The sequence below is a fragment of the Dryobates pubescens genome, chromosome 4 (genome assembly GCF_014839835.1).
Source record: "Dryobates pubescens isolate bDryPub1 chromosome 4, bDryPub1.pri, whole genome shotgun sequence".
NCBI lineage: Eukaryota > Metazoa > Chordata > Aves > Piciformes > Picidae > Dryobates > Dryobates pubescens.
In genome coordinates, this window is record NC_071615.1 from 23484037 (window position 1) to 23498304 (window position 14268).

Sequence of the window (14268 nt, forward strand, 5' to 3'; positions counted from 1 at the left end):
ACTTAAGTAATACAGCCAGGTGTTACTTGGTATCTGAAAGTGCATTAAAACTTTTTTATTATACCATTTAAATGCACTTACAAAGGTTTTTTCCTAACAATTTGGTTACCAGTTGTTACCATCTCTTAGAGATACTTGAGACTTGTCTATATAGCATGAGGGGGGGAGGGGTTGTTTTTTATACCTACCTTATCTCAAGCTAAAAGCCTTAGGAAATAGAATAAAAATGTCAATTGCATGCATTGTTTTGCAGATCAGATGCTATATTATGTTTTAATAGTTTGTCTTGAAAACTAAGGATGTATACTCAGGGGAACATTCTGTTGCCTACTAATTTATTTTAGAATACCCTTCTCAGGTTTTGAAGGAAACTAGAGCAGACGAAGTACATATTAACTTTTCTAGTACATATTGATTTTTCTAATGTTGATAAATGTGGGTGGATAGAATTCCTATTAAGAATATTTTAAAGTTCTCCCATATTCTGAGATGGATTTGCTAGATTTATATAAGTCAATGCTACCTTTCCTGGAGGACGTCTTTATTCAGTTCTATAGGACTTCATTTTAATCCTTCATATCTGAAGATGTCTGTCCATGTCTTTCAAATATGTAATGTTCCACTGACTGTCCATCAGCTTTTCAGCTTTAAAAAAAAAAAAAAAAAAAAAAAAAAAAAAAAAAAAAAAAACAACCACCAAAACCAACTTATTGATGCAATTTTTCTCTCTATTATGGGTAACAAGAAGTGAAAGCATTTCATGGTCTATTTTTTGGGAAAATGGATGGGACTGGGAAATACGTAGTTTCGTCTTGTGCCTTTAGGGGCTTGGGAATTGTTCATTTCCTAAAGCTGTTACCTGGCTTAAAATTCTTTTGAAAGCTTTAGCTTCTGCTTCTGTACCTTAGTGACAAATTCTGCTTATTATATGATGAATGTCAGGCAAGATAGGATATTATCTGTATGCTGTTTATTTGTTTACAAAATGGATTAGATGTAATTGTTAGCATTTAGATAAAATTTGAAGAGCCTCTGGTATTCAGAGTTGTCAAAATGTGATGGCAGTAGTATTAAAATAATTCCATTAGCTTTACCTGCTCACTGCTTATATCAACTTAAGAAATGACTGTTTCATTGGAAATTATATGCAAATATATCTACCATGACCACTTGCTGCAATAACCCAGTGGGCTTTTTTATTTTTTTTTTCCCTCCTTTAGGTATATCCAGGACTGATGGTGACAGCAGGCCTTATACATTGGATCTTAAATATGCTTAATGTGACAGTCCATATAAGAGATGTATGTGTGTTCTTAGCACCAGTTTTTAGCGGCCTTACAGCTATTTCTACTTTCCTGCTCACCAGAGAACTGTGGAACCAGGGAGCAGGGCTTTTAGCTGCCTGTTTTATTGCCATAGTTCCAGGTTACATATCCCGATCAGTAGCAGGATCATTTGACAATGAAGGCATAGCTATTTTTGCACTGCAGTTCACATACTATTTATGGGTAAGTAATTGCTGAGTCTCTTGCTGTGGAATGGGTTTTTGGTTCTTCCTCCAACCAAACTAATGATTTTTCTTAGAATCCATTGAATTCGTATTTTCCTCTGTCTCATCCCTCTTGCCCTTGGCTCTTGATCAGGCAAGTTCTGGAAAGTCATACCATCTGAACTACTCCATGATCATGCTCTTTATTTTGCTATATGAAAGTACTGTTCAACTGAAGTATGTGTGTCCTATAGTAGTAGTAGTAATAATAAATCTATACTTTCAAAGCAAACAGAAGGGTTGTTTCTGCTTTGCAGTTTGGAGGTATTGGTATTATGTGAACATCAAACTTCAGCCTCCTTATTTAGCTGGTGAAAAGCAGTAGATTCAGGCACTGTGAATTGTCTTCTGGAGTAGCTTTTGACTGTATGGAGGGTTTGGGCTTTGACTTAAGCATCCAAATTAAATACTCAAAGCAGTCCAGATTAAGATACTAATAGTGCTTGCATGCTTTAAAAACAAAAACAAAAAACAAAACAAACAACCAAAAAATCCCCAACCAACAAAAACCAAACAAGAAAACCCCAAACCTGATTTCTTTTAATTATCTTACTTGTTGCATCCGTGTGAAGGAGTTTAAGGAAGTTGGAGTTTTTCTGCACTGTTGATTCTATGTTGGATATACGCGTGACTATATTGTAAATTCAGCATATACGGTGTGGTACTGGCCTTTGGTGCCTTCCTTGAATAATTATGCTTTCTGGTTTAGTGTCTCCATACATGTACAAGTTCATTACAGATTTTCCCTTAATTTTGTCAAGAGCTCTGCTTTTTATGAGCAGATACAAATTTCAAACTTGAGATATAGTTGGTAGGAGTATAATGAAAGGGAATTCAACTTTTTCATGGCTGACTGTTGTTACTTAAATGCAGGTCTTCAAAATCTGAACTTGCAGGAAACAAATCTATAAAGGTGTACTGTGTTTGCTAACAATAAAAGAACCAATGTATGTTGTTACTTTATAACTTCTGAAACATTAGTTCTTCCAGAACTCATACTTGACTAAACTGCATAGTGCAATGATGTTTACATGGCCTCTCCTTGAATTGTGTGTGAATCAAATATATTTCATAGATAACTTTCTAGCTTTATTTAATGTTGGTTTTATTTATTTTCTAAAATATTTTTTGTTTTCATTCCTATTTTTACACAATCACTACCATCAGTTTTGAACAAAAGTATACTCCTGACCCAGTTACAGATTCAGCTAAACCTTTAGTAGTATCTCAATGCTCTCATCCAGAGAGCAAATCCTAATTGAGTTTTTCAGAGTTACAGGGTATCTCTTGGCTAGCAATTGCAGGTGCCAGCCAAAGTAAGCCATGGATAGTTTACACCTAAAATTGTGAAGTGGTCTAATGTCCCAGAGAAGGTAGCCCAGAGGTCTTGCAAGTACTTTTCTACATTGCATCATGAAGCAGAGAGCTGCATTACATCCTGCCTCTGCTTTAACTGGAGAGATGGGTATAAGCTGTTTCATGTGTGAATAAATTGTTCTTGTGGTATGGTTTTATGGATGTCAGTTCAGAAGAGTACAAATACAACTTGATGCCTGCTAAAGATGTTCTCTTGACAGTTGTTTTGGAATTAAAATTTTGGAATATTGTTTGTTCAGTATTTGTCATTCTTAAATACTTTGTTTTTAAAGGTGAAGTCTGTGAAAACTGGGTCGGTTTTTTGGACAATCTGCTGCTGTCTATCCTACTTTTACATGGTAAGCCTTGTGTGTATATATATAATAGCTAAAGTGTTTGAGTAGGGCTTACATAATCCCTATGTTGACAAAGAACAGAAGAAGATTTTAATCTTTGGAGCCATAATATAAAATTGTTGCTTGGTATTACTATTACTAACTTTAAATATTAAAGCAAAAAGACATAATTAATGTTTTGAAGTTTAAAGTATTTGAAGAAACCAAATGGGAAAAAAAATTGAAAGAACTCTTCAGTATAATGACTTCACTTAGAAATTTATCCTGTGAGTAGGTACTCTGAGCAGGACTTTTGTCTTGGTGCAGGTGAATTAAGGTGTAATTTTGATACTTCTTTGGCTGTGTCATTATTACTAAAAGGCAATAATAATGATATTTTAAATTTATGGACAAAGTTACACATACATAACTCAGAAAGCTGTTTGGGTATATTTACCCATAAAGTAGAGCTTAACACTAGAACTGCTGAATTAATTCAATGTCATATTAAATGATCATGAAGTCCCTTTTCATTCTTGAGCTATGAAAATTAAGGCTATTGCAGAGATGTTCCCAAGAGCTAACAGAAGAGAAAAACAGCGATAAAAATGAGGAGAGAAAACTAGTATCAAAGTGGAGGGAATTGGTTTTTCCCTCCTCCATCTTCTGAAACTTTAGACTTGAACAATTTTTCTGTGTGGATCAAAGGTCCTTTTTTTCCTCCTAACTGATAAACTTTTACTACTTTTTCTTGTTTATTTCTTGTGGGGTTTTTTGGTGGCTGTGTGAAAAACAAACCAGCCTCAGAATAGCCAGTGGTGGGACAGTGAGGCTAATGGCTTGGTGCTGGATAAGACTGAGGTCTCAGCTGCTTTTCTGCAGTCAGGTAAATAGGCTTGTGAGGAAAAGGAATTTATGAAATGTTTTGCATGCCTTAATTTGAAGAGTAAGGTTGATTCAGAGATTACCTAGATGCTGCCTAGATTTCCTCTGTGTTCCTCTGGTTTCCCCTGGGTTTTCTGGCAGATATTTGCAGTTAATATAGCAAGTAATAGCCCTGTATTTGTCTCCAAAGAGGATAGCTATCTCCTGTTAAGAGTACATTTATTTCATCCCCTACTTCTCCTTTCTGCTAAGTTATTAAATAAACTACTTCTTTATACACAACATTGCTGTTTATATAGCATTATAGTGGAGAAGTCTTGTAGGTGTGGTCCAGACAGTATAAAATCAGGCAAGTTAGTTTTGAATCGTTATATATCATTGTCTCTTGTATACTGTGCCATTTTATTGACAAGATCTTCTAAAAGTGCTCTTCATAAGTGTGCAGATAACAAATAAAATGCTACTATTATTTTACTGCTGAAAAAAATTCACACAATAACAAGCTCCTTACATTTTAGTCTGACTAGAATTTGTGAGATTGTACAAGAGGGAAGGGATGTGATCTAGATTGTGTATAGTGACAGAACTTCAGGAATCCATGTCATCATCCTGACATGTAAATTAATACTTATTTTCTTTTCTGTTCATGTGATTTTAGCTAATGAAGGGTTAAGATTTGCCCATAGCTTAGCCATAGGGATATAATTTTATTGCTTGCAGAGTGTACCTACTTCATCTCTGGCCATGGTTTTCTATATTTTATGTTTTCCTTTGGGATACAGTTTTGTTAAGATAACTTTCTAGACATTTTGCTTAGGTCAATTTTTAGGACAAAGCATAATGGTACTCTTTGTTATATAGTGTTCATCTGTGTTTTTCTGATGGGATTAGTTATATTTTCAGTGTAAATTGAAAATTAAATCGGTTTCCCCCCTCGCATGGGGAATTTAGGGAACAGCTCCTTGAAAGATTGTTGCATGGACTGATAAATCTTTCTTGATAACTAACTGTGGTAATTTGACTCGTAGCATTGTGTTGCATTCCATAAGCAGAAGGGGGTTTTCCTCACATCTGTGTTTTTAGCGTTTACTTGATTTTAGCAACTTCTGTTTCAGATAGTTTTGGATTTATTTTTTTTCTGACAAGGAGGTAAAATAAGTCAAACTTTACATTTGAAACAATCCTTCTAGAAGTAATGGCATGTTTCCACTCACTCTGCAGGTGCTTCAGTTTTGTTTAACAAGTTCCCAAGTTCATCTTCAGTTCAGTACAATCTTCACCGTTTAGACTTTACTTACTATTTTGGTAATTAGAGTTGCAGGTCTCTGGTCCGTGCAAACTGTCTGCTACCTGCTTCTTACAAACCTTTCCCTAAATATGACAGTGTCCTAACCAGACATGTTCTTTCTTCTGTTTTATTACCTGTCTTCATGTAATATTTTCTCCCCTTAAGTAAATTTGTGTAAACTATGATACTTCATATTAGTAATTTGACAATAGAGTCATGATAATAGGAAATGACAATAGAGTCATGATAATAGGAATTTCTATTCTACTTGTTCTACTTGTCCTGCTGTCTGAATCAGTTACCCCAAATTTTTAAATGCTGGATTTCATAGTATCAAAAGACAGAAATCCTTGGCCTTACCCTTATTTTAGAATCTGTTCTCGAAAACATAGTCATTTGGGTTTGGGTTTTTTTAGGTTTTTATTCTACAGCTTTAAAAATATCTGCATGAGTCTAAGACCCAAAGTACAATTAAAATAAAAACCCACATTAGCTGCTGCATTCTAAGAATGAAGATCCTAGGGTAGGCATGGTACATATGGGAGAAGTCTAGACTGTAATTTGGCAAGAGGATGTGTTAAAATACACATTGTCTAATCAACATTAGCCCTTCCGAATACAATAGAAATTTAGATTACATTATAATGATAGCTCATTAAATCTTTATCTAAACCACCAATCAGTGATGTATTGGTAACATTGTAGTGTTTCAATTCTAAGGGCATCACGCCAGTGCTTCTAGAGTGCTGCTGTTACTACAGCTTCTCAGTATACTTACATTGTTTTACACCATTCCACAGTGCTCAGTCCTGCTTCCCTATGCATCCACCCCTTTCCTTTTATTTCTTCCGTTTGTTATGCTGCAACCTGCATTGGCTGCTCTGCTCCAGGAGTTCTGCTTCTGGAGGAGTACCTTGCCACCTTTCTTCTCTCTGGCTGGAGATGCTGTGCCTTGTCTCCATAAAAAAAGTGTAGAGTATGGTACTCAATTTGTATATCAAAGAAAATGTTACATCCTACTTGGCAGTCATGCCACTGCCTTGTGCTGCATTGCTCACCGTGAGGAAAAGTCCCCAGCATCACCTCCTTGTTTGCCAGCATGACCAGAAAAGCTTCGTGAGGAACAGTAGATACAGGAAGGATAGTCTTGTAGATCTGCCAGCCTAAATCTTTGGGGTGTGGGGTTTGGTTTTTTCCCTCTTTTGATAATAAATATTAAGATTCTGGTATTACTTGTAGTTCTGACTGCCTGTCTAGATGGGGTTCATGTTTTCTTGTTAGAAGATCAGGATTGTATAAATGCAGCACTGGCTACCTAAGAGTTCACAGGTGTTCTCAGACCTAATTTCCTGTTCCATTTCTCATAGGTCTCTGCATGGGGTGGTTATGTTTTCATCATCAACCTTATTCCACTGCATGTGTTTGTTCTGTTGCTGATGCAGAGATACAGCAGGAGGGTCTACATTGGTAAGTTTTAGTCATTGAACAGTCATTCATGTAACTCAGAAATGGGAAAAAAAATGTAAAGACAAAAAAACCCCAACCCAATTCAATTTTTCCTGTTAGTATTACTTTACTTCTTCATTAACTACTTCTTCATAACTTAATGGGAAAGTAATTTATCTTGTTTTCCTGCTTTTCTTGTTATATTAAATATTTTGCTTTTCAAATTTCTATGATTTAGGCAAGAGAAAATTAAATCTAGTATTTTTAAACCCTACAGTGATCTAATAAGCAGAAACAAAGAATAAGTGTTCTTGATTCAAAGAATTCACGTGGGGAAGATGGTACTGCAGGTTCCTATGGATTAAAGGGTTTGGCAGATAATTTGCTATACAAATAGCTACAATTTTTTGAGATGTTACTGCCCTTCAGCTGTGAGGGAGATGTACTTCAGCAGAGTTGTAAATGTGACGGCTGCTTTACTATTTCATTGCCATTGTTGGCTTAATTTAAGCTTTCATGGGAAGCCTTGGAGAGAAATCCATATGTCTCCCATTAGTGTGTGATTTCCAGGTTTGCTTAACAGGAGGGGTTTGTAAAGCAGTGAGAATGTTTGAGAACTTCTGAGAGGAAATTCAACTGTTCTTCACTTCCAAACTATTCAGATAGGGTGAAGAGTTTACAAAAGCTCATTCAAATAGGGAGAATGAAGATTTTTTGGAGTTTCTGTGGTACACAATTGCTGGCATGCCTGCAACAGTATGTTATTCTCAAAAAACTACCTATGTGCAGCTAAAAACTTCTGTAAACTATTGTTGGCTAACAGTAAATAGTAAAATCTGCATCCATTTTGCTATTACCAAGAATGATGGTGGGTTTTGATCTCTAGATCAGTTGCTTAATTTCATTTTAAACTAGCATGAACCCAACTTTTCTAATGGATAAATGTTTAATAATATAAAAGTAGAGAAAGCTATTTGGCAACACCAAGTTTTCTTCAATTGTGGCCATTTTCCTGGATTTTCATGTTCATGCACCAAAGAAAAGGTTAATGGGACGCTTGACAGTGTAATTCAGAATCATTTAATGAGTGAAATTTCCCAGAACATAAAATTCTGCCAATTTGATAATATTCTATGACTTGCAGGCAAGTGAATAGCTTCTGACCTACTTGACATCAATGGTGATCATGCAGCCTACATTTGAAAGCTTAAGCTGTGCTGTGTTTGTGCAGTATAAAGCAACTAAAATTGTTTGTAAAATGAGTTTATCTACAGTAACTCAAAGTTTTTGTTCTCAAAGCCATGAGAGCAGCTTGCAGGATTCAAAACAACCTGTTGCTTTTTGAAAACTCTGTAGAAACAGTGGCATGTAAAGGAACAGTGGAAAGTTTGTGATGACTAACACCTTGATGTTCCTCAGATAATTTTGTTGCTGTGTAAATTGCCAGGCTTTTTTTTAGTACCAAGCAGACATATGATAGCTGTTTGAAGGAACTGGTTGTAAGGGGTTCAGGGCTAGGGAGTAAGTGGACCAAGAAAGCACCACAGCCGCAGAATTAGGCCTAAAAATGACTTACAATGGCCTAACAGATGTGAAATACAGTGATTTATGCGAATCATTGAACTGCCACAGGATGGCAGTGTTGTAACGTTTTCATGGTACAGTAAATGATTTATGTTGTGAATTCTTCAAAAGTTGATCTTCCTACAGCAAAAATATATTTCAGTGATGTAAGAGGGCAGTAGATAGCAGTTAGGCTCAGCACTGCAATACAGATGCTTGAAAGAATACACCAGAGAAGGTGGCAAGTGTTTGGAAGCAGCATCACAATCACTTCTGTGACTTTTGGAAAATATAACAGTACTGTGGGAGAACAGTCCTCCAGTGAGACCACACCACTGGTAAATGGTGCATTCCCCAAACCTGTTCTTACGGAGGATAGCAAAGGACTGTGTGAGGACAGGAAGATCTTTGTAAGATTGAAGCTGTAACAAAGACGGTGGTTTAAGATTTGTAGGAGAGTTGGAAAATCTAGAAGGTGCATTATTGCTGTTTACCACTGAAGGAACACAGCTTAATTTGGTCTTCAAGTTGGCTGGTTACAGCAAATGTAATCAGGCTCATGGCTGTTCAGGGCTGGTATTTCTCTCTTACTCTCCCCTTTCTTCTCCACCCTGTAACCCTGAGGACCAAAACCCTGACAAAATAAAGTATCTGACTCTTAGTGCATACATTATCATAATTCATCATATTAATTATGTTCTTTGATGCTCCATTCTCGGGAGTTATGAGTCCCCATGGGTGATTCAGATACATTAATACAAATGATTAATATTAATTTTGTGTTCCATTGCTTTTTCAATTTCATGATGTGTCTCTGCTCCCGTGTTTAAAAAAGAACAAGCATATCTCTGTGTTTTCTAACATGTAGTGAACTCTTGAATGTTTTGCTTCCTTGAGGTCTGGCCTCTTTGATTTGACCTCACATAGAAAACTTCTTTTGTCACTTATTATGTGAGAGCTGTCTCCCAACCTGTGACCTGCAAAAACAAGATGAGAAAACTGCTTCCAAGCTAGAAGATCTTAGGTAGATGGTGTAATTCTCTCAAGGAATGAACAGTGCAATTAGGAACAACAATACTTTGCTACTTCATCTAAAGTTGGATGCAGTAGGCAGGTTTACACTGGTCAAAGGACAAAAAAGTAATTGGAATGGCTGAAATATTTAGAATTATATGGTTCTGTCTCAGTGTCATTGAAGCTGGGGGGAGAATGGACTTCACTATGGAACTAATGCTTTTTGAAATGCGTGTATTCATTTCCTTCCCACCTTTCCCTTCCTCTCCTCTTTTTCTTAGCATATAGCACTTTCTACATTGTGGGTTTAATATTATCGATGCAGATACCTTTTGTGGGATTTCAGCCAATCAGAACAAGTGAACACATGGCAGCTGCAGGTAAGAAAACTAAATTTTCAAAACAGGCTTCCAAATGGGCTGATGAACAAAAGAAAATCTCAGACTCTTGAGTTTTTGTATGCTTGTACTAGCAAGAACACATACTAACAAACAAACCAGATTGTTGAAGAAAGAGGCACAATTTAATGTGGGTAGGGGACTTTTCTTTCTGACACACACTTTTTTTTTTCTGTGAGCTAGTGGAGGTAAAATGTCACTCTAACACTATCAGTTACATGTTCTGACAAGCACTTACTTTAAACGTTGATAATTTCTACTGTTTTGCAATGTAATGCCTTCAAGCATTGTGTAATGGGGATATCCCATACTGGTAATCACAGTTTTTACTGAGAAGTGAATTCTGGTGTTTCAACGCTAGCTTTTATGGAGTTCAGTTGTCCACATCACATAATGCTTGTTTGGGTTTTGTTTGTTTTCTTTCATTAAATGCTCTTGGTTTGTTCATTAGGTTAATTTCTATGTATTTCTATATTAGCCTTGTTTGTTGCCTGAAGTCTGTCTTAATTTTTCACAACCGTCACTGAAATACCTGTTGGTTTTGTCATAACCAGGGCAATCAGGTGATTCTCTCCCTTAACCCTTAACCCAGTTTAGTTGGGGAGCAAAGAGGTGATGGATATTGGAGCTCCTGATGTAATAAAGAACATTTTGGAAAGTATTTTCTGTCATTGCAAGAAAGTATCATCCCTGTTAAGTACTAAAGGCTATTAGTGATTTTAAACTAGTTTATTAGATGTAGGGGTGTGCCTTCATTTCTTTTACCAATTCAAATGTAGCCAAATTGTGGCAGTTGCTTTAACAGTATTCAAACAAAAAATCTTCTTCTTTCTTTAGGTGTCTTTGCACTGTTGCAGGCATATGCATTTTTGCAGTATCTAAGGGACAGATTAACAAAGCAAGAATTTCAGACATTGTTCTTCTTGGGTGTCTCACTAGCTGCTGGTATTGTATTCCTGAGTGTCATCTATTTGACATACACAGGTAAATAAACATGCACTAATTTACTAATTATTATTTTTTTATAGCGGGTAAACCAGGTGATCAATATGTGGTTTAGTCTAAATTAGTTGTTGGTGATACAGTAAATCAGTGTCCATGGAGTCGATATTTTTGTGGGGGGGAATTCACTGTGCTTTCTGGGATGCAGAAAAAACACTTTGTTGCATCATTTCCATATTTCTTACATGATGATGTAAGAAGTCAGACTGGATGCAGAACATAACTATAGCCAAAGCAGTATTAGGCAAATAGTACAGCTGGTCTGTTCTGAATAGCACTGATAGGTCAAGGTTGGATTGCATACTCTCTAATGTACTTGAATCTGATTGCTGTGTGACTGGAATTAATCTGTAAGTTGTTCTTTCCTTCTGTGGTTCATCCTTCAGTCATCAAGGTAGTTTTACCCCATCTCACAAGAACAAGCTTGCCTTTGCTTAGTTGCTGTCCTCAGAAGACTCACTGCCATCTTTCATTCCCTGATAGGCATCTTGGTGATGTAATACTATCCTTTTTTTCTTGATGAAGAAAAAGCAATCTTATATTTATCTAGGACAATGTATATTTATCTATCTACATTATCCATGCAAAAATTTACTTCTGCTTGGTTTAGATTGCATGTTACTATCATTATTATTGTACCTCAAACAGTTCTGTTTAGTCAGAGTTTTATTTTGGAAAAAAAAACAAAGCAAACCACTTTCCTAAGGTATAAATTATTTTTACTTCTTTATCTGACTTCTTTCTGGTTCTTTTTCTTAGCTGTGTTTCTGGCATAATATTTTTTGGTACAGTTGTTTAACACTTTGGATTGTTTTATAGTTGCTTAATTTTTCCTAATTATGATGCCATTATTCTAAAAGAATACTTAGCATCTCTATTTTAAGTCTTCTGAAACTGGTTGGTTCATGGTTTGTTATTTATTAATACTTAAGGAAGATGTTCAGACTGGCATACAAATACTAAATTTGGCTTCTGCTCTCAATATGCAGCAAAATACCTTCTTTTGCTGTTCTTTGGAAGTGTTGATTTCAACTTCTGAAATTCACTATCAGTCAACAGCTGGAACAAACCTCATTCCCTTGGCTTATGGCATGCTGTGTGATCTGGGCTTCTGACATCTCACAGCACTCTGATCCCTCTGTTTTCTTAATAATGTTCTTGCAGAACGGTGTGCACATCTGAACCCTGTATCCCAGGTGCAGCACCTGGAAGAAGGGGTTTGAGGTTCTGGATTGAAGTCCTGCCTTCCATAAGGCATGTCAGCCACTCTTTTCAATTTAACATTGTTTTCTGTTTTGGCCTCAGAGATACCTTTGCTGGACACCAGTCCACTGAGTGCTACTTTGAGCTTGTCAGGACAGACAATTTTCAACCTGTCAAAGGGTCTATTTGTCCAGCCCATTCTTCTTCATAGTGTATTTCAGGAGGATGTGCTCCATGATCCTTTTGGGTACTCGAGTTACTGGTCTGTAGTTTACTGCATATTCTTTCTTGCCTTTCATAGGAGTGTAGTATTAGCTGTTGTCTAGGCACCAGGACCTCCCTTATCATCCTGATGAAGATGGTGGTTAGTTGTAGTAATGGCAAACTCTTTCATCACCTTCAGGTGAACGGCATCTAATTTCATGTGTAGAGTACATGCAGAGACTGACAGTTCCCCATCTGCTGGCAGCTGCTGCTTCTGCATGCAGTGGTTTGGGAGCAAGCTTTATATTCAAAGACTGAAGGGAAAATGTGTCTTCTTGTAGGACATTAACCACAATACTTAAATGTGAAAAACTACATATTAAACTAATACCTTCAATCAGATTATAGTAATTAAGTATTAGATGGAAGACTTCTGGTGTCGTGCACAATGACTTATTTCTTGTGTCTGTATTTATGTGCAGAGGGAACTGAAACTGTTGCAAGGAAAGGGGAAATAAAATTTAAGAATCATTAATAACATATTATGTTGGGTTTTTTTAATCTGGTAATGGTACTGTTTATCTTCATCTTAAGATATAAATAGGGAGGTGGTGGAATCACCATCACTGGAAGTGCTTAAGAAGAGACAGAATGAGGCACTTGGTGCCATGGTTTAGTTGATTAGATGGTGTTGGGTGACAGGTTGGACTTGATGATCTGGAAGGTCTTTTCCAACCTGGTTAATTCTATTCTATTCTATCTGAAGTTTTCATTTTGAAAAAATAAATATGTGAAGATTAATATACATAAAATATGTAAAGATTTTATATTCCATGCCACATGTAGGTCCAACAGAAACAATAGCAAAATGGTTTTGAGTATTAGTGTTTTGGCTGTAGATTGTTCCCAGTGTCCTGCTCAGGTATTTTTGAAAATTAAATAGAAGTAACACGTTTTCTTTCTATTTAGGAACTTGTACTCTGAAGGACAGGACTATCTATCATATTCTTTGTGTTTTCTTTGTATTTTTTATTTACTACTGCACCACTTGGACTTCTGGCAGTGTGCATGTCCTGGTACTCTACAACATGTAGAATGTGATCCTGTAAGAGGGTGTTTTTCTAAAACTAGCTTCATGGTTGGTAGACTTTATAACCTGCCTGGTGCAGAAGGCATGGGTCACATATATTACAAGTTCAGTGAAATTTCTTTGGTTTTGTGCTACAATTTCAGAGAACAGAAAAATTACTGCATTTAAATACCTAGACAGCAAAAAGGTTTGTTTGTTTCTTTTCTCTGTTTCAGGTTATATTGCTCCTTGGAGTGGCAGATTTTATTCATTGTGGGACACTGGGTAAGTAAGGAAAAAGGATACAAGTATTTAGATATCAAGTGCATTCTACTGAAAACTTATAATCTTCTGCCCTCCTTATTCACAAATCCATTTAGTACTTCAGAGAAGGAGAATATACTGGGCTTTAATCTTAATTATCTGACAAGAGCATTTGTAGTAACTGTTTCATGATCTTGGCAACCATTTCACTAATTTGCCTATTAAATTTCTTGCTTCTTTAGAAGTCTCTTCATATGTTATGGTCTGGTTTTCTATATGAAATTTTAGTGCTTCTCAGAAAAGGGGAAAAAACAACAAACAAACACAAAAACAGACTAAAAGCTGTACTAACACTTGAGGTGTTTAAAATTACATTTTAAACAAAAAGCCTTGCACTTAGAATATTTTCAGTGTGTAGCATTGCATGAAATAACAAAGATGTGGCACACAGGACCTTGCATGTTGCTTGTTTATGACATTCATACATCTGTTTTGTGTATACAGATGTCTGCTCTGAACAGTTTTGACTTACTCGTGTGTGTTTTCATGGGTAGAAAGCTCGTACCAGTTAATCTTTTGTTTTAGTCAACCTTTAACGTGAAATGTGAAGTGGGTGAAATTCAGTTGGTAGATACAGAATAAAAGCAGGGATAAAAAAGATAAAAGCCATTCAGTATTTTTTCAGGCTTGTA

General features: G+C 36.2%; 1 protein-coding gene across 1 annotated transcript in view; it reads left to right on the plus strand.

Annotated features, from left to right (window-relative positions):
* STT3B (STT3 oligosaccharyltransferase complex catalytic subunit B) overlaps positions 1-14268 on the plus strand; it is a 48691-nt gene that overhangs the window by 23817 nt on the left and 10606 nt on the right. The window contains exons 3-8 of the mRNA XM_054160937.1: positions 1221-1508; positions 3199-3264; positions 6781-6880; positions 9718-9816; positions 10672-10818; positions 13549-13597. Coding sequence (XP_054016912.1) covers positions 1221-1508; positions 3199-3264; positions 6781-6880; positions 9718-9816; positions 10672-10818; positions 13549-13597 — 749 coding nt within the window. The remainder of the gene's footprint in view (positions 1-1220; positions 1509-3198; positions 3265-6780; positions 6881-9717; positions 9817-10671; positions 10819-13548; positions 13598-14268) is intronic.